Below are 27,852 nucleotides of genomic sequence, written 5' to 3'. Positions count from 1 at the left end.
CCTATGGTTGTCAATGTCTGCACACACACACACACACACACACACACGCGCTACTTATGTAACATCCCCAATTTCATGTACCACCCTAAGCTCTGTTGTTCTCCCCTGAAAAGAGCAGCTGAACTGGGAGGTGTTTTGGCCCTACCTAGCACTTTCCTTTAATGTGTATTTGACACATGCTCAGACTCCACTCCCTTCATACTCACATGTCAGGGAAGAATACTACGAGAACACAGTCACACTCTCTCACATGCTGCTCCTGGTTGTTTACCATTTACCAAGCAGCTGGTTGGCTGAGTCACTCTGCCTTTATTTTAACAGACTGTTCCTATTTTACTTTTGCACCTCTCTTTCATGTATTTTTTATTTATTTTTTAATAGCTGTAGAACTGTGACTTACAAGGTGACATACAACGTCATGCACAAAAACAGAGATCGGCAGATTTGTTGTAGACGCTGTCATTAGGAATAATTGTGCAAGTCTAAAATGAAAAATCATAAATCAACAGTATTATATAAGATCTCATCTATTCCAAAAGGTGCATAGCATGAATGACATAAAAATGCATTGCAAAGCATGTGCCCTTAAATCTTCAATGTGCAGGGTTATTTTTATTTGATAAATCGATAATTTGTTTAACCCGTATTTTTCACAGATACTGCAATATTGGTTCACAACATTGCATCTGGTATGTCTATAAACAGAGTATCACCATGAAGCATCATTTTACTACTGTGTGTTGAACAGGAAACTGTTCACAAGTGAATTAATGTAATATTTCTATGGAATTATTTGATTTTTTACATAACATTCATTCACGCTTCAGTTGTTACAGAAATAGTTGACATGATATTTGAGCTAAATTATTATTCTTATAATTATTCAAACTTTAGAAAACAATATGTTCTTATTGCTGTAGTCTAATAATTACCTAATTATTGTGCAGAAAATAAGCAGTAAAAGCAATTAAAAAGAAGAAATAAGAGTAGAAATAAAAGATGGATGGATGGATGGATGGATGGATGGATGGATGGATGGATGGATGGATGGATGGATGGATGGATGGATGGATGGATGGATGGATGGATGGATGGATGGATGGATGGATGGATGGATGGACGGATAGATAGATGGATAGATAGATGGATAGATAGATGGATAGATAGATAGATAGATAGATAGATAGATAGATAGATGGATTGATGGAAAGACGGATGGATAGATGGATAGATAGATGATAGATAGATGGATGGATAGATAGATAGATAGATGGATGGATAGATGGATAGCTATACGGATAGATAGATAGATAGATAGATAGATAGATAGATAGATAGATAGATAGATAGATAGATAGATAGATAGATGATGGATTGATGGATTGATGGATAGATAGATAGATAGATAGATAGATAGATAGATAGATAGATAGATAGCTATACGGATAGATGGATGGATAGATAGATAGATAGATAGATAGATAGATAGATAGATAGATAGATAGATAGATAGATAGATGGATTGATGGAAAGACGGATGGATAGATAGATAGATAGATAGATGATAGATAGATAGATAGATAGATAGATAGATAGATAGATAGATAGATAGATAGATAGATAGATAGATAGATAGATAGATAGATAGATGGATAGCTATACGGATAGATAGATAGATAGATAGATAGATAGATAGATAGATAGATAGATAGATAGATAGATAGATAGATAGATAGATAGATAGATAGATAGATAGATAGATAGATAGATAGATAGATAGATAGATAGATAGATAGATAGATAGATATCTGGTGGCGTGTTTGGGAAATCTGTTTGAAAACAATCATTACTTTTGCAAAGAAAATTGGTCATTTCAGGATTAATACAAATGGGACAAAAAATATTTGAACAACATATTTCATAAATAAAAAAGTTCATCTGTTTTCATAAATTGTACCTTACCACACTTAGGTCAGATAATCGTTTGTGTGACACCATTTGCTTAGAACAAATCAGTCAAGCATGTTTAATAAACAGATCCGCATCAATGCAGTGTAACATTTTGTCTTTATTTTATTTCATCTACTTTTTCCGATATCATCATTTTTAAACAGCAATATCCACAAAATATTAACATTGTGCAAGAAAACATGATTTATGGCACATCAGAGAAGAACAATTACAAAAAATAGATATATTTCTTCATAATCAAGGCAGAAAGATACATATGCATACACAGGAAAAAAAAAACAACACAAAGTAATGGGACAGGCTGAGATTGAAATCTACTGGCTAAGGACTCAGCTACAGATATTACCCACACAAAGCCTAAATCTCACCTCTCATGGTCATGAAAGAGCTTGATGGTGTGTGAAGTCTAACAACGTTAGGGGACGAGGAATTGAGGTTAAGGTATCACGGCCTTCTCAGCACCTTAAGTGTTCTCGCTGCGCGCAACGCTCACTTGTCCTAGCGCTCGCAAACAACGGGTCTCGCATCGTAGCAAGACGTTTTCTCAGCTAAATGATTGCGGGGTCTTAATAAACCTAAGTGCGGGGAGTTGTTAGCGTACTTAAGGTCAGCGCTATACTTTGGAGCACAGTGCATCCCGACACTGGGACAAGAGGGTGGAGAACTCAGTTCTAACAAGCTAACTTAGCTTAGCTGACTTTCACAGTGTTTGCTCCAGTGTAATACCATCGAATGTGGCACAGCGAGTTTTGGCGGCTGTTCAAAAAACGTCACACTTTTACAGCACGTTTGAGCACTTCATACTTGGCCTGAAAGGTTTGTTCCTAAAGCGGACTTCAAAATGGCTCTTCCTTTGCGATAACATGGTTAGCAATGAAAAGTCAGGGACTTTCTAATATAACACTTGAAGTGATTCAATTATAATCCTTCATTATATGATACAGTGCTTTTTCTCCTGAAGTACCCATCTCTTTCAAGTTATTTTGAACTGCAAAAAGCCACTACACTGCTCCGTTTTGGATTGACAGGAAGTGATGTCGCTGGAGCAGCTCTATCCACTGAGCAATTCTGTTGTCCGCTGACCTGCTGGATGACACATAGCATCTCGTGACCTTCCCACGCCTTAGTCATTCTTAATACAGGAGCTGACGATAGCATCCCGTGGACCGCAGGGAGCACAAACCCCCTCTGTCTCACAACGAGACCCTTTTTCCTGCACTATGTTGTTATTTTCCAGCATACGAAACGGGACAGTGGGGGAATTCTGTTTTTAGCACTTATCTGAATACTGTGAGTGACTGTTTGGGGATCATGTCACATGCAAAAACGTCACTCTCGGTGGCCCAAAGACTGTCAGATGCCTGCGAGCATCATGTGCTGAGTGCACATTGGACAATTAGAGTTGTGGGTTGACCTTGCCACTCATCTTTTGCATGTGACTGCTCAGGCCGAGCCAAACCGAGGGCCTGTTGCATAACACTGAACATATTGCCCTTAAGATAGACTTAGCAACACGGACCACCTCATGAAACGAGCCTCGAACAAAGCCTTAAGCACCTTGTGTGGGCATTGTGTCAACAATCTGTTCCACATTCCCTCACAGGGAGCAGGTAACCCATTTACTATCACAAGTCCATCAAATCCTTCGCTCGTGTCTTTTGCCTCGCCTGAAAGAGGACTAACTCAATGGTTATATATGAATGATTGAAGAAACGGAAATATTACACAAAGATTACAAAAAGATAAAACATCCACAAAAAAAAAGAAAGAATGAGCTTTAGTTATCAAACACTGTACAGTTTCATACTCAATGACCAGATTCCATGTTTCCATAGAAAGAAGAAATTGGAACAAACAAATCCAAACAGCTATTCTCAAAGTTAACACCTCTGAAGATATCCAAAAGAAAGTTTATACATTTTTTTTTTCCTTCTGTATGGATTTTACAATCAAGTTTGGTTTCAGAGAAAAACAAAAATGGCCTTTGCAGGGGCTTTGACTTTAAAATTACTAAATTTTATAAGGCATTTCCAAGCCTCTTCTATTAGGATTGTAAATATGTATTATTATTTGACACCAAATTTTGGCCTTCAGCTTTCAATAAATTTGACCACCGCAAATGTTGCATCACATTAATATTTCAAATAACAGGGCGCAATTTTTATACAGAACTGCACTTTAAGAGAGGGCTGGGAAGGATAGTATTAGGTAAATATATTTTCTCCATTATATAAAATCATTCCTTTATAACTTAGTGTTTGAGAATTCTGAAATATAGTATAAACATTAGAAAAAAACCAAAGCATTAAGCCTAATGAGTTTTAATTAAAAAAAAAAAGAAGCAACAGCTCACAAACGGACTGAGAAAAAAAAAAAAAAAAAAGGTAAAAATATTGGCAACTCTGGTTAATGTCTTGAATCCCTTTGTAAAACATGAAATGTGCTGTTTTGATAAAGGTAAGCATACCTGGATTCAATTTTGGCCATACAAATCTAAAATGAACCTTTAGCTTGCAGATTCGACGTAACAATGCAGGGTTAATACGAATCAACCGTTTACCACAGTGTGACTGGGCTAGCCAGCTAGTCAGTCAGCATAACCATGACTGTCTTCCTCTACTCTCCTCCATCACCTATGGTAACAAGGTCAGCCGCTGCACTGAAAAACATGCTGGAGTATCTCTCAGTCTCTGAGTAATCTTTTAAAACAGTTTAGAAATTCCCAAATCTGCCACCTCCAGTTAAGTGCGTCTATATGCATGAATGTAAACAGGCGTGCTGTGCAGATTCATTCATCTAGATTCACTCAACGCCGGGCTACATGACGCTAGGTAATACAGATATTGCCCCTTTTTGTTTTTACCGAGAGAGTGTGGCGTTTATTTTCTGGAGAATACCAGGTAAAAAGAAGTGTTGGACTGAATTGCCCATTGACTGGGGATGGGCATCGGTTAAAGTGGGACTGGGATAGCTGGGCTAGACAGAGTAGCTATAGAATGATGCAAGGCTTCTTGTCTTTGAAAGGATTCTCTGAGGTGGGAACCCCCACCAGCAGAGGGTCGCTGCGGGCATGTTGCTCACAGTAACTCATGAGGTCTGCAGCAGCCTTAGACACCTGAGAGAGAGAGAGAGGAAGAGGAAGAGATGGTGATGATACAGAGAGAAAATCTGAGTGCAAGTGATAAAAAAAATCTTTCTTCCAATTTTATTTTTGCCACTTTTACTTTGAAAAGAATAGAAAAATGACTGGGGAGGAAGGGGAGGATTTCTTGTTATTTTAACAGAAAAATACTTTTAAAAATGCTGTAGTAAATACCTGTTATCTGGTTACCATATACAGTGAAAAGTTGTCAATGGTTTAATCTCTCATGTGTCAGATTTATGGTTTTAGGAAGTATCGCCATATCATTTATGGTGAAAACCAGTAAAAGGACACTCCTAAAAGTCCCTGCATTACTACACATATTTTTTCTTATTATTTGTATCATCAGTAATGTACATTATGTTTTTTGTGTTCCATTTTTTGCTGTTTATTGCATTATTTAGTTTCATATTTGTCAACACCCTTGTGGAATTTTGTATTTGTGTGTATGAGCCTGTGCACGTCTATACGTGAGTATTGCTCATGTGTTATGGACAGGCCACTTATGATAAACTCTGATTCATCATGTTGCTTTTAACCCTAATATAAAAAGCATATTTCAGTAAGGTGACAGTTATATTACCCTTACATCACTACACAGTTATAAGCTGTAAAAACACAGGCATCCCATAATATCAAATACATTGTCACAGCATTTTATATGGTGAATTTCTAGCATCCACAGCTGCTCTCTTATACCGTAAGAGAGGCATTTGAACACCACAGTTCAAGGCAGTAACCACTACAGTATGTCACACCTCCAATGCATCAATAAAAAGCGAAAAAGCTATTGCTATTGGTTGAAAGCAAACATGTTTCACAGAATAATGAAACCTTGTGTACCTTAATACGTTCGAAGCCTGCCTCGATCCTCAGCTGCTCCACCAACTTCCTGGCCTGGGCTATGTTATTAGTCGTCGACATTCTCTGCCATCGGTTATCGTGCCGAGTAAAATGAGAAAATTCTACAAGAAAACAAAGATGAAACAATATTCAAATGGAAGAAGAATTCAAAGCACATACAGTATGACCTATGGACAATCTATGTAATAAATTAGATAAAATGCTCTTTGAGGTGCTTTCAAACTCACTACATACTTTTAGAAGACATTAACAAAACCTAGAAATGGCATGCAGGGACACCAGGGAGTACAAATAAAAGTGTAATAATTAAAGGGATAGCTCACCTAAAATTAAAAACGGTCATCATTTACTCGCCCTTGTTGTTCCAAACTATAATGTATTTTGCAGAACACAAAAGATGATGTCATCATATGTAATTTTTTTGTCCATACAATGAAAGTCAATGGGGTTCAATGTTGTTTTGAACCACACTGACTTTCATTATGTGGGTGAGTAAACAGAATTTTTATTTTTGGGTGAACCATCCCTTGAAGTTACAATCATATCTTGTAACTTGAGAAAGTCAAGCCTCTAGAATAGTTCACCTACATAAATTATATGTAAATCAAGATATTTGTCAGACAGCTCCGACCACACAACTACCTAGAAACAATTGTCCAGACCACCCAGTTCAGTGGGCCCATCAATCAGACTAACGGTACAACTGAAAACAGGTGCGGCTGTCCTCTGAGGCCAAGCACACCAGCTTATCTTCTCCCTCCTTATTTTAGGACCAAACATTCTGAAAACTAAATGCACGAGGAAAGATGAACGCACACCCTTAAAATAAAAAGGGATAAAAACAGTTTCCAACTGGTTTTCAATGGGATCCAAAACAACATTGGACCCCATTGACTTCTACTGTATGGAGAGAGGAAAAAAATCGTATTTTGTGTTCCACAGAAGAAAGAAAGTCATGCAGGTTTGGAACAACATGACTAAATGATCCCAAACCCTTTAAAGCATAAACTGTTTCTCATGTCATGCGATTTGCTAAATACAAGCTTTTCATACAGCTACATCCTCCAAAAGGTCATTTTAAGAACCACTTAGCACCATCGAGTACGTTTTAGTATCAGCACACCCACAGAGAGGTGACTATCAAAGTAACCGCAGAAACAGAGGAAACTCTGGAGGCAGTGAAAGGTTTGGTTCTTTCTGGAGACAAACACACTCCTTATACGACCCCCTCCCTTTGCTCCATGCACGCGCTCCCAAACCAGCGCTGCACCCCTGGCATTCCAAGACGTTCCTAGAAGGGGCCGTAGTTCTAAACACATGTTGCTTAGTGCCTGGGCTTTGTCTTCTCACAGCAAACACAGTCTCTTTCACGGCTCCGTGCGTGCGCTGCATTCCAGGAAATATGCACAGCGGCCCTGCATACATAATTGCAGCACTCTAGAATACATTGGCATATTCATTCAAACATACAGGACTCATAACAATTTTTTTCCAACCACGTCTTCCTTTTTAAAAAAGAAAACCCTCACAGGAAAACTGCTAAAAGGCACAAGCTTTGGATACACAGAGCCATAGTGTGTACCAAGTAGGCTCCATGTAGGCTGCTGGGATTGAATCTTATCTACTGAAAAGTTTTACATTGACAAATTTGCTTTAGTATGGATATAAATAAGAATGTTGCAACTAAATACTTGGTTATTTGATTTTAATATGCTACTACAAATTTCAAATTGACTATGACTGCAACTGTTTTTGTAGTTGGCAACTAGAAATGTGCTAGAAATTATGAATCTACACAGATGCATGCATTATACTTTCACATTATGTATGCATGTTTACATTTTCAGCTCTTATCAAGCTACAGCTAGTTTTTGCGTAGTCAATGTAGAGTCTTCATCTTACTGTCCGAGTATACATGACGCAATGTGTAATCATATATTTGAAGGATGAAATACATGTCCGACGTGCAATCGCATTGCATCTAGATCTAAAAACTGACAAAAAACTGCTGTGATTTCAGTTGGACTACCCTTGTGAAAATGAACTGTGCTTAATTGTATTTAATGTGCACTTGTAGTGTTCTTCAAAGTATACATTTCTGAAAATTGCATATAATCTAATATTAATGAAATAAATACCACTTAAGTGTCCTTAAAGAGAGTACACTTTCAGGTCTGATTATTACCACAACTTTTAAAAAGTGCACTTTTTAATAATGTCACTTACAAAATTATAAAAGTACATTTTAGTACAATAATATTTTGTTATGCCTTAAAGTACACTTATTCTGATTAACATATTGAAGCACTGCAGTGGGTAATGAAATATTGCAAATACAAATAGACTTGTGGTTTTAAAAAAGCACTCTATTTGCATTTAATATAAATATAAACTTTAATATATTTTCATTTAATTGCATTAACATTCAGATGAGACTTATTCAGATTATAACATTCAGATTATTTCCAGAATAAGTACTCTTTTTAAAAGTATGCTAAAGTGTACTACTTTTTCGTAAAGGGTTGCCAATGTGTGGTCACAGATTTGCATTTATTGGCATTTCACAACACACTTACTCTACAAAAAGTGGGTTAAATCAAAGAGGTTTAGACCGTGTCACAAGGCACCACTGAGTGTGCTGAACTCCCTATGGATCTTTATTTTCTCCTCAGAGTCACTCACCTTATCCACGACTTACACACACACACTGCTCTTTCTCTCTCTCTCTCTCTGAGCTGAAATTAGGCTCACGTGCAATCAAACCATGCTCTTTCGCATAACTGTGGAGAGTCTCCAAAACAGGCGTCTCTTTCTCCACTCTGTGGAATTCTGATCCAGTGAGGAAGAGGAGGAAGGGGCACTGGAAAACTGCACCCCACCCTTGAGTCCCTATGCTCCATTTTCAGCCACACTGAGGTGTTGCATTTTCAACAATAAAAATGTATTCAGTGAATAGACACGTTTTAATGAATTGAAATTAGTTAACTAACACTGAACAACACTTTTACATCATTTATTAATCTAGGTAAATGTTCATTTCTATATATACACTAATGCATTTTTAAATTCATTGTTTATTGTTCATGAACGCATTAGCTAATGTTAACAAAATGAATTCACTTACAGACCATACCAAAAAAATGATGCATGCTTCTAACCCATTTGAAATGTCCCTGAAGCATCTAAAAAACAAAACGCACTGATAAATCAAGGATGCAGCATGTAAACAGTGGTCAAGTGAGAATCTGAAGTATGCATCATTCTGTTTGGTCACAGTCTGTTCTGAAATGTGCGGCTTTGCAGGCAGACGTTTTTCTTGAGTTCAAAGTGAGGGGGCAGTTCCCGCCAGCTTTCAAATCGAGCGGTAGTATTAAATCAAAAAGCCCTTGCCTCTAACGGACACCTGGTGGCAACGTGCCGGCTCTCTCAGTAATCTCACCAGGCTCCAGATGCTTCCTACATTCCCGCCGCTCTTTGAGTGCTCGGCGGGAATACCGTATATGACTGTTCTAAACAAGGAGAGTGAGGGAGGAAAAGAGGGGGGAGACAGAAGAAAAGAGAGTGTTCTGGTCGTCAACAAAACCTGACCAACGGCCCTTCGAGTCTGGCGGGGAAAGATGCCTCATACCGACAACCAAAAGAAAATTTGAGCCTGGGGGATTATTCAGGCCACTGGAATTTGTGCCTGCTCATTACTTAAGCATTTGCAAATAACAGCTGCTACATCATTGCTAATACCAGTTTATGTACTTAAACAAGGAGTTATAATAATACTTAAAATAGCTTAGAACAAAAATGCAATCAAATTCATCATCTTTTCCGTGAGCAGCAGTAAACACTATGGCCATTCGTGAACTAAAGCTGATGTTTAACATACTGTGCAAAAGTTTGGGGTCAGTGCAGGTTTTTTTCTCCCTTATACTCACCAAGGCTGCATTTATTTGAAAAAAAGAAAATAATTATATATATATCAATATATATATATAATGATTAAAAAGTGTCAAGAGATCCTCCAGAAATCAGAAAATCTAAAATCTGTGTAGTACAGGATGAGTCATCAATATTTTTTGGTCAGTTTTCTGTCAACACTAGCAAACTGATTTGCCTCAATGCTAACATGGACAAAAAGCAGGCTAACCACCAACTAGTAGTCAATGTTGAAAATATGAAGTTTTGCACATCCCTATTATCCGTAAGCCAAAGTGGCAGCATCAAAACCCTGCTGTTTGTCATACTGTGCCATATTGGCACAACCAGACAAAGACATCAGCAGGTTTATTAGGCTGCTGTCACTTTAAGAGCTCCACAGATCCAATATACTGTTACACGTGCATATTATTTCTCAACTGTTTACAGATCGGGCAAGTGACAGTTCTTTCAAATGTCGACGCTGGCCACAGGGCATAGGGCATAGACAGTCCTTATTGTCCAGCCCTCTACAGGGATAGTATAAACCTATAAAAACCTGTTCAAAAACATTTATTCTTTATGCAGTTCTGTTTGGTGACAATAGTGGAGTTAAAATTACACTATATTTTATGCACACTATATAAGAGCAGGGAGTTCATGGCAAGTTCACAATGTAGCAGTGCTACAATTGACTCCAAATGACTGTTGCGTTCCACACCCTTCGCCGAATCTGACAGGCTCAGTCAGCTGCTGCAAAGCTTCTTACAAGAATCAGAAACCGAAAACACATACAGCTTGATCAGCAGCCAACAGAAATGCCAGAAGTGTTTTCCTCAGCTTACAGGACTTCCCAGCATAGCAGCACACTTGAAGGGGAGGGAAATGAGGGGAAAGGATGGAAAACGAGAGGAAATGAATGGGATTTCTCATCTCCCAGCTGAGATCAAGTGAGGGAGTGTTTGCTCACGTCAGCATGTATATGTGCACAGAGGGGTCACAGAACATTCGTGTGCTTGTGCCTGTGTGTCTGGGTGTGACCAATGGGGACGGATCTGTAGAGACACCGAAGGCAGACAGACTCATGACCAGGCAGACAGAAAAATAGACAGAGGTACAAATGACTGAAGTGGGTGGAAATTGTTTGGACAGGCTTATACAACGTGTTCCCTGCAGAACAATTACTGATACAGTTCTGGCAGACGCATGGGGCATGCAAAAATACAAAGACCTGATGCTGTAAAAATGAGCATTATGGAACTGTTCTCAGTGGCCTTTTGTTTATAAAAAGTTTCCAAGCATCAATATAAGGAGCTTACAAATGAATTAAAATTATGACTATGTTGAATTCTTGAGGTCAGGGACCGGTGCAACTTCTCCAACACCCCACTGAAATGTTTGATCAGACAGGTGGAGCTGGCATTGCCGGTGTGTGCATCACTCCGTGGTACCTACACCACCCTGTTCAAAACTTGTTTAACAAAAAGGCAAACAAAAGAGAGATTTGAAAATGCTCAAGTCAAGGCACTTTATGATAATAACTTTAAATGGTCATACAGTGAAAAATGGTTGGTAAGAAATTTCTTAAGCATTTGTTTAAACGTTCAGAGGAATTGTAGGAATGCGGTCCCATGCAATTTGTGTTGAACGTTACAAGAAGCTATTGTGACCACAAATCCAGTTTTCACAACACGTGTAAGCCATAAATACTCTTAATGGGATACTAATGCAACGTGCAATAGTGAACATACTTTAAAACATCATTTGTAGGTCCATTGGTGTATAGAGAGATGGAGCAAAATAAATGTCTTTTTTAATGGATTTAATTTATCAAAATTCAACAAGAAGAGGAAATTTATTACACATACACACAAAAAATTATTTAGAGGCCAAATGCAAATGAATATGCACAATGCTCTGTGTCTGGAAAAACAGGCAGTTAATGCCAGAAAAGCACAGAAACATGTTTCTCTAGTGCCTTGGGAGGAGGCCCCTATTATGACAACTCGCCAAAGTGAGGTTGAGGTTAAAACTGAGCAGGAAGAAAAATGAACGATAACCTTGCCCCTACAAAACCTGGAATGCAGGTGACAGGAGGATGAGGTCAGGAAGTGCATCTATTCAAAACACAAAAAGCGTGTGTGGGAGAGCCATGTACTCTCTGCATCTACTTCATAGGTGACATATTTTTTCAGTAAACCATGGAAAGAAACTGAAGCATAAACACATTTTCTGCAATGACGAAATATTAGGTTGCACCAAAACCGGATCTAGAAACGTGAAAAACTCTGCGTGACTCAGGAAGGTGCATGAGCTGATAAACATCTGCAGTGGAACCAAAAAAAATACACTTCCTATTCTGAGAATTGTGTATTTACGAGATGGCACAAATCATAACAGCCTTTTTATGATTCACTGACCTCCAGGAGAATGTTATGCGGTCAGATTCTTTGTGATTGAGTGACTCTAGAAGCGGGACACTTGGTTTACTCACAGGGTCGCTCATGCAAACATGGGGTTCTAGCATGATGTGTGTGCACACTGGACACAAACAAGGCCTTTGAGGTTGGAATCAGAGCCAGGTGCATAGTAATTAACCATTGTAATCAGACAGTAAACAAGCATACAGGGCAGAACAGAGAAAGTGACTAAGACTTCCTCCCCCAGTCCGCGTCCTTATAAGGGCAAAGGAAGATGAATAGACGGAAATGGGGAACTCCTAGGGGGTGCAACACAGCTTACAGTAAGTACGATTGGCTCTTATCTGGGGGATTCTGAGTCAATGTTCCCATTACCAAATATAGCATTCTGTCTGTTTTCCAGCTCCTTGAAGTGAGCAGCCGTTTACGCTGGAAAGTCTGCAACATGTTGAGCAAATATGACACATGTATCATTTTGAGCTGTGGATAAGGATGACATGTGGAGGAAATATTAGCCACGTTCTCCTCAATGTCTTTCAGAGCTGTGCCAGCTACGGAGACACTGTGTTTGGACTGAAAGAGACTTAGATGGGACAGTGTGGTTGGGTCTGTCCTTGTGGGAATGTACATGCGTGGAGGTTAGCAGATATTTGAGATGACGCGAGACATTTGTGGTCAAGGCAGCCTGTGACGCAAGAGCACTGAGAATGTCTTTCCTCTTTTACCCTCTGATAAAACTACAGCACTGTTGGGAACACAGATAACTTAAGTCACCATGAAATCAAAATTGAAAATTCGTATTTTTTACGGAATATTGTAGTGTTTAGCATAATTAAACTGTGCGCATCATTTTTTTAATTCATGTGCCCTATCAATCTTTTAACAAAAAGATCAACTTCACTTTCCCTTCACAATCTCTTCATGGGGGCGGGACAATAATCCCTCCCCTCCAGCAGCAATTAGCAAACAACAACAATCCAATGATCCAATCAATTCCCGATGGAAAAAATAAGGTCCTGCCCAACATTTCTGTGTTTTTAAGATGCCATTTCACTCGGATAACTCGGAAGAAAAGATGATCGCAATTTCCGGTTCATGCCGACTTCAAAGGAATGACATCAACCCATCACCCAAATGTAGATAGGACACAGATTTTGCTTTAGTCTACGACGGTATTAAAGTTTTGTCAGATGCTGGTAAGCCAAAAATCAATAGTTTTAAACAATTTTAAGTTAATTTACACATCACAACATTTTTAATGTACAGAATGAAAATGCATTAAAGCTGCACGATTCTGGATAAATTGAGAATCATGATTTAATTTTTTTCAACAACAAAAAAACCCCTAGTAATTTAGTAGAGGTTCTGACAAAATGTTAAAAATATAAAAGAATATAAATTATTTTTTTTAAGTATGCACAATGAAATATATGTCCAATAACTACCTGGAATCGTCCTAACCCCGTTACAGCGCCCCTGTGCACAACACCTGCAAAAGGCTTAGTATAATTTATGACTATGCAAACTGTCCAAGGCTACAAGAAAGGCCAGTTTCATCTTTGATCCAGAGTCTTGCAGTCTTTCTGGGAAACCCTTCCTCTTTCTCTTTAATCTGATATTATAACTACAGGAAGTGACCGCGCTGTTCTGCAGTGCCACAGAGCCCGTCTATCTCTCCAAACACAACACTAGATGACCTTTGTGATGACCTCTGTGACATCTCACAAGTGCCAAAGTTCTGCTGACACCCTCCCCCGCTGACCGCTGCACTCCTTTACTTGAATCTGCTCTCCATGACGCACATTGCACGCATCTCCTGCGAGCTCTATGTATACAAACAAGAGAGGCATTAGCATGGTTCAACACGTGTTTCTGCTAATGTTCTCCATTGCTTCTTCAAATATAAATATAGACCTCTTTAATGACTATGACATGGTCATAGACAACAAACTAATAAACTCTTAGTGCTTTATTGCAGCTTGACCCACGCGTTGCAATGAAAAGCTGCAATGAAGCCACTCAAGGAAAGCATTCTCCTATTGTAAATATGCACAGGTGATTTGTGATTTTTAAACACATATGATGACTTAGTGATGATTACATAATTTACAAACAGTTCAGGCTAATCCAATGCCAGGAGAACCCACAAACTACAACTGAACAGACAAACTGAGGGTCTAAAGATATATATTTTTAAGATTACATTTTTTTATACACGGATGTGAATCGATAATAAAATAATAAAATAAATAATAAACCCCATGGTTTTATGTACACCAGTGATGTTATTGTTAACTATTTCCCTGCCATTGACGTTAAAAGAGTTAAATAAAACTATTAAACATTGTTTTCATTAACTGAAATAAAGCTGAAATAAAAAAGTAAATATTAAATGAAAAATAAATAAGTTGAAGTTTAAGTACCAAAATTACTAAAACTGAAATAAAAATAAATATTTAATAACTAACATATAATAGTAATAACTAATAAAAATTACAAGCATACTGCAAAATTACTAAAACAAACTAAAAATTAGAATTGTATTATAAATAATACTAAAGTAACACTGATGTGCACAGACTATGCAAATGTATCTTCATATTGAATGCTAAAATTATTGCACAATCAACATAAAGGAAGAATAATTTCCATAATATTTGTTTAATGGTGTCTTCTAAATGCTAGCGATGCTTATGGCGACTCCAGTTAAACAAATCACGTCAAAAATAGCGGTGCAAGCTTATTAAAAATTACTGTCATTAACCTAGACTTTTCTATTAAGTTATATCTCACGCATATGTACATAAACCAACAAACAGCACAGTTCCCATTCCAGAGTAACTGATTTATCTGCATGTAGTCGAGTAGAAGTCACAAAATGATTCAAATGCCTTCGCTTAGGTAGAACAAGTCATTATTGTACGACAGACGTTTCCTAACTGAAGCACATGGAATCAATTGCACATGACTTGTAATGGAGACAAATCTTGATAATTACTACGGCAGGAATGGAGGCAGCTTTAATAAAGTGACCATTCACTAATGTCACACAGTTTTATAAATGGTGACCAGGGGGGAGAGAGAGAATGAGACGGAATGTTTAGAGTCGGTCTAGGGTCGCTCTCTGCGTCTGTCGCTACCTAAAACAGCAGGGCGTTAGGGAGATATACGGCAGGCCGCTTCACACCTCTGTCGTGAAACTGCGTAAAGCAGGCGGTTCACATGCATGGCAGAGGAGTTCTGACCTGGTCCCCATCGGACTCCCGCTGAGAAGGGCTGTTGCAGATATCAGCTGCACAGGTGTCAAACCTCACTCCTGCTTTCCCAAACAAGCCACCCTCAGTGCAAAGGGTGTAACTGACTTCTCTATCCAAACAGGCGGGTGCATGTGGTAGAGCACAGGGAATCAGGACTGTTTACACGCAAAAGACCTAAGTGGAAAGGCTGCAGTGCAAGGTTGATCCAATTAGATATGTTATCAGGACAGGTGACTAGGTGTGAAGTATTTTTGTTGTTGAAGGCAGTCAGAAAAAAACTCTTCCAGTAAATGTTTAAAAAAAAGTCCACATTATGCAACACATTTCCTTGACCTGAACCGTCTTTGAGCCTCTTCCTTTATTGCAGAACTACATGTAAAGGCCTGGTCAAGTACCAACAATGCTGTTTTGTTTTTCTCAAATGCATGATACTGACCTATTCTATCTTAAATTAAATGTCCTTTCTCTTGCATTTTGCAGTGATCAAACTAGGGCTGCACAATTAACGATAAAAATGACAATGATAAAAGTGATCATGAAAACAGCAATGAAATAATTCAGAAATAAATTAAATTATAGAATCATCATTTTTTATCAAAGTATTCTTTCAATTTAAATTGAAATATATGAATACTAAATTAAATGTAATACTAAAATACTAGTAAATTATTAAATATATTGCTAAAATATTTTAATTAAATACAAAATTATTCAAATATCACTCAAATATTTAAATTTTAATTAATGCATTAATGCAATAAAGAACATATCAAGGAGAAAAAAAATACATATCAATCATGCAGCCCCAGATCAAACTGATACCCATGAAAACTGTTTTCCCCTGAGCATTTATGCATGAGTGCTAAACCTTTGGCCCTGGCTTGCAGGACAGGACTCAGTGTTGGGAAGCCACACCTCTTCCCTGAAATCTTCAACATGTACAGAACGTGGAAATGCCCTTAAATTAGGTCAGTCATGCTCTGGGAGCTTAACCTACTTGCGTAAGTACGAGAGGAAAACTGGATTTATCACCTCACCAACATATCTGCCCAGCCTTTAAAGGTGCTGTGCTGAAAAGAAAAGGAGTATGATTAGTAATTTCATATAAGAGAGCCATACAAGAGAGTTTGTTGTTTCAAGTGTTTGGCCGTGGGACTGAAAAGTGTGTTGGTGGCAAAACACCCAGGTGTCAGCTGCAGCACCCCGTACCCGTGACTGTGCGCACTCAGCCAGGATTCCCTCGTCTAGTCAAGGGAAGGGTCAACTTGTGTCGGACTTGGGTCAAAGTTGAGTCTCGTGGTCCAATGGTCACGGGTTAGTCACCGCAATATCTCCCGCTGCATAACTAGCCTCGGCACACCCGTCTCATTTTTAAACGCCTCAAATGTGAGAAAGTTTGCATGTCTGTTAACTATTCATAAGGGCATCTATGATCACTTTTAACCTCAATTACAAATTCACAACTGATTTTAACCGGCTGAGGAAATTTCCCTGAAAGACACTGCAAGAGTAACCTGAGCTTTGCTGTCAGAGGTTCATCTGTGCTGGACAGATACTGTTTACTGTACATACTGTATCCTGCTTTTTGTATGAAATAGCACATGAAGCCGTATCCAACAATAAATATTTTATAATAATTCATATATTAATATACCTAATACAATAAATTATGCTATGTATTACTTGTTATTTTAATGTAGATAATAAGAATAAATAAAACAACATTTTAATATTATATTATTATAATACATTAATTGAAATGTATTAATACCATTTACAATAAAAGTAAGATTAATTATTAATAATACTTAACACTAATAATATTTTATGCATTTTCCCCTTTGTTGTCTCCAAATGTCTGAACTCAATGCAGCCTGATCCAATAATGAGAAAGAAAACATATATTAATACATTAATAACAGCTGACATCCCTTTCGCTTTGCTACACTAGCAGTGGAAGGTCGAGTCAAGCACATTGCATTGTGGGATACAGAATTGTATGGGTTGTATGCACATTTTGGCATGTATTATATAACCCAGGCATTCTATGAATACAGTAAACATAATGCAGAATGAGTTACAGTATATGATGGTAAGCAATTTTGAACATTTCCCATTCTCGTAACATGCAGCCACAATGCAAAACAGTTCGGAATTCACATGAACAGTGAAACACTAACAAACAGCCTGTGTTCCTATATTTGGATATCAGCTGACTTGCGCATTATACAGCTGGCTTACTCGGAAAGGTAACAGATAGCAACATGAATGCTTATGAACTTTGAGTTCAATGATGCTGCAGAAGCCTTACATAAAGGATTAGAAAGCAGGACAGACAGTAGCTTAAAGCTATTACACCAGATAAGACATTTAAAACACTGATTATGCTATCAAATCAGCTAGAACATGGAGAGAATAATAGGATAAAAACAGTTTGTTATGTTTCTACTGTAATAATCAACTCTGAACATATAATGCACCTCCTGGACAATTCCTTTCGGGGTGCAAACCAAATCAAACAAAAACTAACAACTGGCTAAGCTTTAGTTTTACAAAGAAAGAATGAACAAAAGTAAGAGGAACGCTACAAATGAGAGCGGCATTCCTGCAGCACTTCAGTAGTTCACTGGAACTTAAAACTATTCAAACTATGCGTCTTTCCTCTAACCAGAAGCGTAGCACAGACATGGATGAAACCTTCCATGCAAATGAATTTTTGCAATGCAAACAGAGCCTGGGGCAAGTTATGACAGGAAATATTCAATTACTTGCTGTAACACTTTATGGAAGTACTAGCATACTGCTACTGCACATTCATGTTTTTAACTATTCCAACAATGAATGCTTTATGATAATAATTAATTACACTTAAATAGGATAATGCATAATGTTTATCATTATTATTATATTTTTATGAAGCTTATTTTTACTAAATGTGACTTAAAAGTAATGTTACATTAGTCTTACTGTTAATAACGCAACTATGAGATCCCTGCAAATGTGCATAGCAACGCATTTTGCCAACTAAAACAGCATTAAATAAAACACCATATAGAAGGAGGGGGAGTGATGGAGGCGGTAGTGCGCATGTAGTATGCGATGCATGAGCTAGAGTGGGCCGCACATGTAGGTGAGAGTGGGAGACTGATCTATATGCTGGGGAGTATGTGAGCACAGTATGAGAGGCAGGAGGAGGGAGTGCATCAGCAACCGTTACTCACATTCCCTTTTCAACGACAAAAATGAAAGCGAGTACAGAGCAGCAGGAATGCGGCCAACTGTCGAGCTGAATAGGGATTACTAAATGCCGAGGAGATTGTGAAGAGGCAGTGGTGAACATAACAACCGACTCTTAATGCTGCAGAGTCCAAATCACACATATTAGTCATTATCTTTGGATGAGCTGCTTGGATAAGATGCTTGCATCTCCAGCACTTGGCATGCCACTCTTTGTCTTAGATGCAAACCTATTATATAGCACACTATAAAACATGCTACATAACCCTGCCATGTGAGGCTTCTTCAGGGATGTGATATAAGCTGTTACGAGTTGAGTGAAATCCCAGGAGATCCACAACCGACTCTTTATGCAACAATTACCGGCACATGGCATGTACCTGAGGAATATGAAATGACATGCATGCCTGTTAGTCAAAGTTTTTCATCCACTCTGCTGGAAACGGGGAGAGAAAAAAAGCTGAGGTGCTGACTCATATTTTGAAAGCTCACTACATAAATATCACAGTCATCATGACCCAGCACTTTTTGAACTGTTTCTCTCGCCAAGCCTTTCATAACACGCTCAGCTCTTTCACAACACAGACAAAGTAAAGGACTTAAGTGTGGGGTATTCACCACATCCATCTGTTGAATAACAACCTTGAAAAACATTACAAAATCTATCACAGGCTCCAGCTATTTTCAGCACTGCCCTTTCTCATATTTTCAGCATTCTGAAAAGCTAGAATTGAATTTACTGCATGTATTATATCACATGCTAGCTGGAGAGTTGCTATGTTCCATGTTACATATGGAATTTTTCAATAGCTCATTGTTTAGTCTGTAAGTCAGTGCAAGAAATGCATGACTTGAGCCTGACCGACAGTCTATCAGTCACTGACAGACGTCTAGTCACCGGATGGCAAAAACAGAAATGACCACAGTCCCTACAGTGTATTTCCTGTCTGCCTAAAAAAAATCATCTCTAGAAAAAACCAGACGCCGTGTTTGTGTAAAATTCAGACTGAAGTCTCAGAAGGTGTTTTCCCTGAAGCATGTTTTTTTCCAAACGGGACCCCATACTTTCCCCCCACAGTCTGTGAGTCAGTCAGCTGACGCAAGACAGCAGGAATCTGGTCAGGGGTTTTGTCCCGTCTAGACCGAACAGGACGTAACTAGAGATGGAATCACAGTGGAAAACAAAAGCAGAGCCTCTGCAGTGAAGTCCTATACTGCCACTCTGTGGTGTAGTATATATGTGGCACTCTTTATCCTTGACTACTGAACTCTGTGGATGGTATTTATATAATATTAGCATATTCCAAAAAATGTTTGTTAACTGTGAATTTACAACTGCAAATTTATTGTAAAGATTTTCAAGATAGGACCAAATTATATATACAGTACAGGTCAAAAGTTTGGAAAAATTCCTATTTTTTATGTTTTTGAAAGAAGTCTCTTATGCTCATCAAGACTGCATTTATTTGATCAAAAATACAGAAAGAACAGTAATATTGTGAAATATTATTACAATTTAAAATAATGGTTTTCTATTTTAGAATACTCTAAAATATAATTTATTTCTGTGATGCAAAGCTGAATTTTCATCAGCCATTACTCCAGTCTTCATTATCACATGATCCCTCAGAAATCCTTCTAATATGCTGATTTATCATCAATGTTGGAAACATTCTTTGATGGAGAAAAAGTTAAAAAAGAACAGCATTTATTTAAAATAGAAATCTTTTGTAACAATATACACTTACCCTTCAAAAGTTTGGGGTCAGTCAAATTTTTTTCTTTTTTCTTTTTTGAAAGAAATTAATACTTTTATTCAGCAAAGATGAGATAAATTGATACAAAGTGATAGTAAAGATTTATATTGTTAGAAAAGATTTCTAATTTAAATAAAACTGGCGGAAAGCTTACGTATCGCAGCCCATAGAAATAGCCACTAATGAGGCATCTATGTATATATCTATGGACCCTTTTCACAGAATGTGGTAAAGCGTTTTAACTGTCATCGGCAACGTAAATCCTGCAAAGATTTTATTTTTTTAAATGTATGTGCATTTGTAACACTATACTTTGTATTATATTACCTTTGCATCAAATTACAAGAAACTAATTAATGCTGCTGCTGTGTAGGTGTTTCTAATACAGAGACTGTGTAAAGTTGCTATCTTTTGCCCTATTCGCACTGGATTAGTATTATCTGGGACCACGTGTGATTTAGAAATTACCCACCCAGATCTGATTTTCGTGTGGTGCATTCGCACGGGATAAACGAAGCCTGTGATTTTTACTTGATTTTACGGACTTATCCAGCCCGATCTCATGAAAGTGCGTATCTATACCACAAATTTCTCGTGCCATTTATATGACAAAAATTGTTTTTGCGTGTATATGAATGGTGTATAGCGATATGAACCAGCACCCAAAATACTATCAAAACACTCCAACGCAGCCTCCATTATTCGCGAAAGATGGATAAAAAAGCGCACAGGAAACAAAAACCTTTAAAAATGATATACGACCCCGCCAAATCACAGAGATGCTGATTCGCACAGGACTAATATTATCACAGGACCTCGGTGTTCGGCGAAATATGGTAGGTCATTTGCGGGGGAATTTTTACTCTACAAATTACAGACATGGCCGATTCGCACGGGATTAAGATCACAGACAACCTCCGCAATTATTACAAATTACTAGAGGTCACCAGGTAATACTAATCCCGTGCGAATAGGGTTTTTCTCTCTTCTAACTGCCGTTATCAATCTCTCTCTATTTTCTCCCTATATTTTTGAAAGTTGTGAAAACACTATTGTGGAGTTTTTCTTTTGCTATTTGAGCAAATTAGAACACAAAAATATATTTAATGTAGTCTCTCATTCACCGCTATACTGTTTACCCAACTATGACGACTTCTACATACATTTTATAAACTCTTCACGAGTTCTCAGCTGGTCAAAATACCATCTTATGTGGACTATGCACATACAACAAGCACATTCAGCCCAGCACACAGCATGGTTTTGGATGTTTGGTAAGTTCTGTCTCCCAATAGGCAATACGTCATAAAAGCCGACCAATCAGGTTGTGACCGTATCCCTATGCCTTTAGGTTTGCCGATAAAAATGGCGATCTGAACGCTAAGCGGACCAGGACTAAATGTTTTGGGTTTTTTTGGTCCAGACCAAACAAACCAAGCCAACCAAACTACAAGCGTCACAGAATCAAGTATACACAATGTCCGTTGTTTCTAAGTCTATTTTAGAAACAACTACCTCCTACAGTGGTTTGTTTAATGGCCTATTTCGTTATTCCAAAACAAATAAACCTAAGGAAAACCGGTGACTGGTAATCGTTAATGTGCATGATAGCATTAAAATAATTCTGAGGAGGCATTTACACGACACTGAAACTTTTTAAGCGTTTTGGCTGTACATTTACACGACAATGGCATTTTGGGGGCCTGAAAACACAAGTTTTTGAAAATGATTATCATCTCTGTGTAAACTACAAAATGCTCATGCGTATTACACCTTCACTCTATATAGCCGCGTAGTTTTTCTTTACCAAGTGACATCGCCATCTACTGGCATGGCATGAATAATACAGCATTTTTTGTCATTTTTGTGGATCGATGTGAATGGGGATCGTTTTGACAACAGTGACGTCTTTACATGAAAAACTTTCTGTTTTTAGTACATCATTGCCGTGTAAACGTACCCTGATTCTACAAACAAAAACTTGTAGCTATACATAAATGTATGGTTAACATAATGCAAATTTAAAATTATTGTAGCTCTCCTTTCATTGTTTGATTTAAAAAAAAAAAAAAATCATACATTAAAAACCAAATTCCTATCTTTTATCAGATGTGCAAACAACATGTCAATGACAAGCAATATGCAATTTAGAAGCATGTACACATGAACTGTCTATATATCAGCACTGAACCACAATGCTGCCTCATCTATCTCTATTATCAAAACTGAACTGTGGACTGGGTGGTTGCTATGGACACAGCTCATTGTAGGCTACAGAGAGTATATGCATGAATCAGTTAAATATTGTTACATTGTTACATGTGGTCAAGCTGCATCAGATTTCCTGTATGCCAATATATACAATTCCCTGTCAACTAAGTACAAACATAACCTTTATCTACATTCTTCGTTAGATCAGTATAACTTTTATTTGGAATTTGTCTAACCTGGATGATGGAGAGGCTGTAGACCAAAGCTGGCTCAGGTACTTGCAGGTAAGTTTGCTTGTCTAGAAAACACAAACACAATACACATATCATTTATTGGAACCAGAATATATTCATGTAACATGTTATTTACCCATTTGACCATCTATTTGAGTGGTCCCTCCCTACATAATCTTACTCCATATTAACATTTGATCTGTGAATAAAAGTAGGTATTGCTACAACTGATATATTGCAATTAAAACATAAGGAACAAAAAAATAATAATAATAATAAAAAAAAGCACATCACAAACAACACATCAACACGTACACACACACAACCATAGCAAAAAAACGTATTTAAAAAAATATAATATCATAATTAATAAACACTTTAAGTGTTTTATTATTAAACACATATTAAACACTTTAACATTAATATGTTAAAAATAAATATTTGATATGTTAAAAAAATCTATTTGATTCACTAGAGGGCAGTGTCCTGATGCAAGGCCACTAATATAATTTATATAATACAGATTAGGTCAGAATTAGCAGAATTATTGAAATTTTAGTCTGCTTTTAGTAGCTATGCAGAATTAATCTGCCCCACCACCGTCTGTAAGGTTTTGTTTTATCCCTCTCTAATCATGACACAGAAACATGCTCAGACAGGCTTTATCTAAGCAAGTGTAAACATACTGTAAATTCTACCCTTATTTTCAAATGGGTTACTGACTGTGCTGGTACACCTTGGCTAACACAGTATCATAACTGTGAAAACCTTTACTTTATAATCCTCTTGTTCTTTGCAACTATTAAGTTTGAATATCATTGACTTAAATTATATCATTATGGCATTATGACCAAAAATAAATCAATCAATCAATCCTATTCCACACTAAAAAGTATGTACTAGTCTAAGGGACTTTTGTATTAATAGTTAAACATTTTACAATAAATCAATCCTATGAATATGCAATACTGCATTAAAAATAAATTAACCCAACATATTTATAGTCTAATCATAACTGGCCGCACTTTCATCATACAGTTTCAAAGTTGTACACGAGATGGTGAAATAATGTGCGTTCCAGCTATAACCATTATTCATGTTGTCAAAACAAATATTTCCAACCAGGCAAACCAGAGTAGAAAGAGACAGAGAGAGATGTGAAGCGGCAAAATCAAAACCTATGAATTATTAATCTCATCTCATTCAATAGAGCTCTGAGTATGATCCTAGCCAAGCAAAACAAAGTGGCTGGACCAGTTGATGAACCTACTGCATTTCACTAACCATCTGTTACTGTACACAGAAAATATATCTACTGTTTAAAAGAAATGTATGTTTTAATTAGGGTTCCTGTGGAATAAGTGAGTGAGCCGGTTCTGTAATTAGTGCACAGTAGCAGGTCCAGCTGTAACTATATTCATGTCCCTGGAAGACTTCATACTGGGAAAATATAGGTCGCTTCAAGCCATCTGATTAGCTTGAGCTAATTGATTTTAAAGACTTTGTATGTTTGGTAATACAATCAATATATATAGAGTTCAGATGCAAAAGCCTCTAAGTGCCATCTGAAATTTTCTTCTAGAATGATCATTTTTATCAAGCTCGTATATTTAAGTTCAGTAATTTCACTTAAATGACAATTAATACGTAATTTTCATTGCCATTTAAGTGAAATTACTGAACTTAAATATAGGAGCTTGATAAAAATGATCATTCTAGAAGAAAATTTCAGATGGCACTTAGAGGCTTTTGCATCTGAACTCTTCATATACACTACACAATTTTTTTTCTGATAATGTGTATATACTGTATATACTGAGATATACATAGACATACAGTACATAAACACATTCTGCACATTATCAGAAACTTTATCAGATCAAATAACCGTTCTTTTACAAAGCATGAGTTTCGAATGAAAACAAAACCAATACGGGCATGTGCCTTTATATTATTATGTTTTGTACATACAAAGGAGGGGGAGGTGGTACTTGCACCTGCACTTAGACAATGTGACATATAACCGCCCTGAAATACATTTAGCATCTGTCAGGAGAGTATACAGCATTAGATACATTGATAAGACATGGCAGACTGGACTTTGTAGTGAATCTAACCAGGCCAAGTGCACTGTGTACTAGCACACTGTGAATTCTGTGGCTCAGTATGGTAATATTGCCAAAATTGTGATAATGGCTCACCATGAGGTCACTTTCTATAACAGGCATACAGGAGCGATACATCAGCTCTGCAAATGTAATGCATTCCATTGACCAGAGCAAATCAAACTTAATCTGTTGAATCGACTTGCCCTTTCGGTTTGGGGGGGAACCTAGTTATTGCTTTATATTATATTTTATTATTAGACATGCTTCTCTGACCACTGCCTATCAATTATTCATTATCTTTAAGTTATCTAAATGTGATTAAACATGACTAGTAATAACCATAACCACTATGTAACTAAATCATATTTGTCATATGCACATATATTGTAATAGCCTTGCTAGAGGAGGATGGGCTCCCCCAGCTGAGTCTGGTTCTTCTCAAGGTCCAACCTCCCCGTTCACCTAAACATCTTATGGAGTTTTTTGTTCCCTTGCCACAGTGGGTTCACTAGATGATATTCTGTACAGCTACTATGAACGAGATGTTTGGTGAAAAGTGCTATAGAAAGAAAACGCATAAGCCAATTAAATTATGCACAACCTTATAAGTGAACTACAGCATGAAAATAAGGAAAAGCAGGCCTGTGGAGCTGTTACTGGTGCTGCTCGGCTGTTTCTGGGTTTTTACAGAACAGTAACTGCATTCAGCCAATATTTTATCATGACATCGTCACATTAAATCAGCCCAAAACGATGCAAAAGTGCAGGCAGTTGCATTTCTGCCACAACGCACAGCATTTTGCTCCAGAGCTCTGTTGCTGCTGTTGGTAGGCCTTGCTCACACTGATGGAAAGACAATGCGGGCATTTTGACAAACGGTACAGAATGTACGCCTCCTTGCCTATAGCTCTGAAGACTCCTTCAAACGATGTATACAATCAATGTACAAACCTATAATGACCCGGCGCTGCATATATCTGCCACAGAATTAGAGAATATGTAAGACGTAAAGGTGTTGACAGGAGGCGCAGGAAAGCTTCTTCTCGCCTGTTAAGCTTTAGTTTGAGCCAGAGCGCAAAGATTGATTCACGCAAACACCCAAATGCCAATCTTGCCCTCGCGTTTTTTAAACTAGACATATAAAATGCACAGTCTACTAAATATTATTGATGCGAAGCCCACTCCCCACCCCACCGGACAACGCTCAGAAAATTCAAGCGGTTTCGGATTCGTGACACCGGTGGAGTGGAGCGCCGCGCCGCGCGCCCTGCCTATAACGCAAACGCGTTGAAAAACACAGGCGTTTAGGCAAAGCAAACGGATGCTCGATTACAAACCTGAAGGAAGGAAGCAAGGAAGAAAATAAGAGCTTGTTGTATACTCACCTCGTCTACAGTGATTGTGGAGGTAATTTAAAGGGCCAGGTTCGCGCAGATTGTTACCCCCCCTTCCAAACAAACACCACCCCCTCCGTGCACCAGTGTCCACCCAGTCAGTCCCCCCACCACCGGTGACAGCGTTCTCGCACACAAACTTGCTTTTCTCTCCTGGGAAAAACCTGAGTCGGTTCTGAGTCAAATAAGGCGGCTCTTCGTTAAAATCGAAAACCAATCAGTTTCGCCAGCTCTGCCCTCTCCACCCTCATCGGGTGCCTACGGGTTTGGTTGCGTCCGTCGGTGAACTGTTTCGCTGCTCGATGGGATTTTTGGGGGTTTTGAGCTGCCGAGCGGTTTAAGAAGTGCACTTTACGCAGCGGTTCATCGACCCAGTCTTCGTTAGCCTACACATTTGGGCGCACCGAACTCGATCCCGTCTTCCACCGCAGTATGCAGTAACGCCTACTGGCCCAAGAGGGCGCTAGTGTACAAACTCTGTTCACACATGGAAGAAGAACGACGATATATATTTCATTAATCTTCTTGTTCAATTTTTATTAACATTAACGCAGATTATTGTATTTTCTGCTTGCTGACTATTTTTTATTATTACCTATTTACTTAAGATGTCTTTAACAATTATCAAAATATGCAAATCCTTTATCTTTTTCTTTGATATTTGATTTATTTTTTACAAGTTATATACTCCTATTTTCCCTTTTCTTTCCTTCTTGTGTTGTAGCTGCCACTTTCATTGCTGTTCTAAAAAAACATACAAATAACATTTATTCCTTAGAACTAACTGTGGTCAGTTTATGATATAGTAGCCTAGGCTACTTGTTTTTAAAAATGTTTTTTTTAAATACTAGTAGGGAGTAATCAAATTGTTGCTACTATCCTTTTTTAATTTCACTAGTAAGCCTAACTATAGATTACATGTTTGTAATAGCAATTTGAGCTACACAATTTTATTCCAAAAATATAGCATCTGTTAGCTAAGCCAGTATATATTAGATAGCCTACTAGCAGTTCATTAGCAACTAGTCATTATTCCATTGTTTGTTTTCAAAACTGTTTGAATGTGTATTGAATTCAATCATTGCTGGTACCTATTTTCAGTACTACTTGTAACTGTTCAGTTGATAGCATTTATTTAATAGTTGATATTTCTATTCCATCTTGCCATATAGGCCTATATCAGAAATGTTGCTATTGGAATAAGTAGCCTACTAGAAGGCTAATTAGTTGGTTGTCTTTCTAGTTACTTGTAAAATTGAAAATGATACTATTGGATAGTAAGTTTAGTGACATAAACAGAGAAAAAAAATAGCACTTGGTGGCATAGTAGCACTTAAAGAGATAGTTCACCC

At 37.7% G+C, this 27,852-nt stretch overlaps 1 protein-coding gene across 1 annotated transcript; it reads right to left on the bottom strand.

Moving 5' to 3' along the window:
* Window positions 1-2,048: 2,048 nt before the first annotated feature.
* On the bottom strand, window positions 2,049-26,932 carry gng7 (guanine nucleotide binding protein (G protein), gamma 7). The gene is made up of 4 exons (XM_084120144.1): window positions 26,492-26,932; window positions 23,002-23,063; window positions 5,957-6,078; window positions 2,049-5,086 (listed from the first exon to the last, which is right to left on the bottom strand). The coding sequence occupies exons 3-4, from the start codon at window positions 6,035-6,037 to the stop codon at window positions 4,961-4,963; spliced, it is 207 nt and encodes a 68-aa protein (XP_083976270.1). The 5' UTR covers window positions 6,038-6,078; window positions 23,002-23,063; window positions 26,492-26,932; the 3' UTR covers window positions 2,049-4,960.
* Window positions 26,933-27,852: the final 920 nt, after the last annotated feature.

Source organism: Abramis brama, assembly GCF_963993115.1.
Source record: "Abramis brama genome assembly, chromosome: 7".
In the NCBI taxonomy this organism is placed as follows: Eukaryota; Metazoa; Chordata; class Actinopteri; order Cypriniformes; family Leuciscidae; genus Abramis; species Abramis brama.
The sequence above is the reverse complement of the archived record's forward strand: the minus strand, read 5'-3'. Positions and strand labels throughout refer to the sequence as shown.

Excerpts from the sequence above, each read along its gene's own strand:
- gng7 (XM_084120144.1), bottom strand. The coding sequence starts at position 6,037 with ATGTCGACGACTAATAACATAGCCCAGGCCAGGAAGTTGGTGGAGCAG. Across the intron at positions 5,087-5,956 it reads CAGGCTTCGAACGTATTAAG|GTGTCTAAGGCTGCTGCAGA; the intron begins GTACACAAGGTT and ends TCTCTCTCTCAG.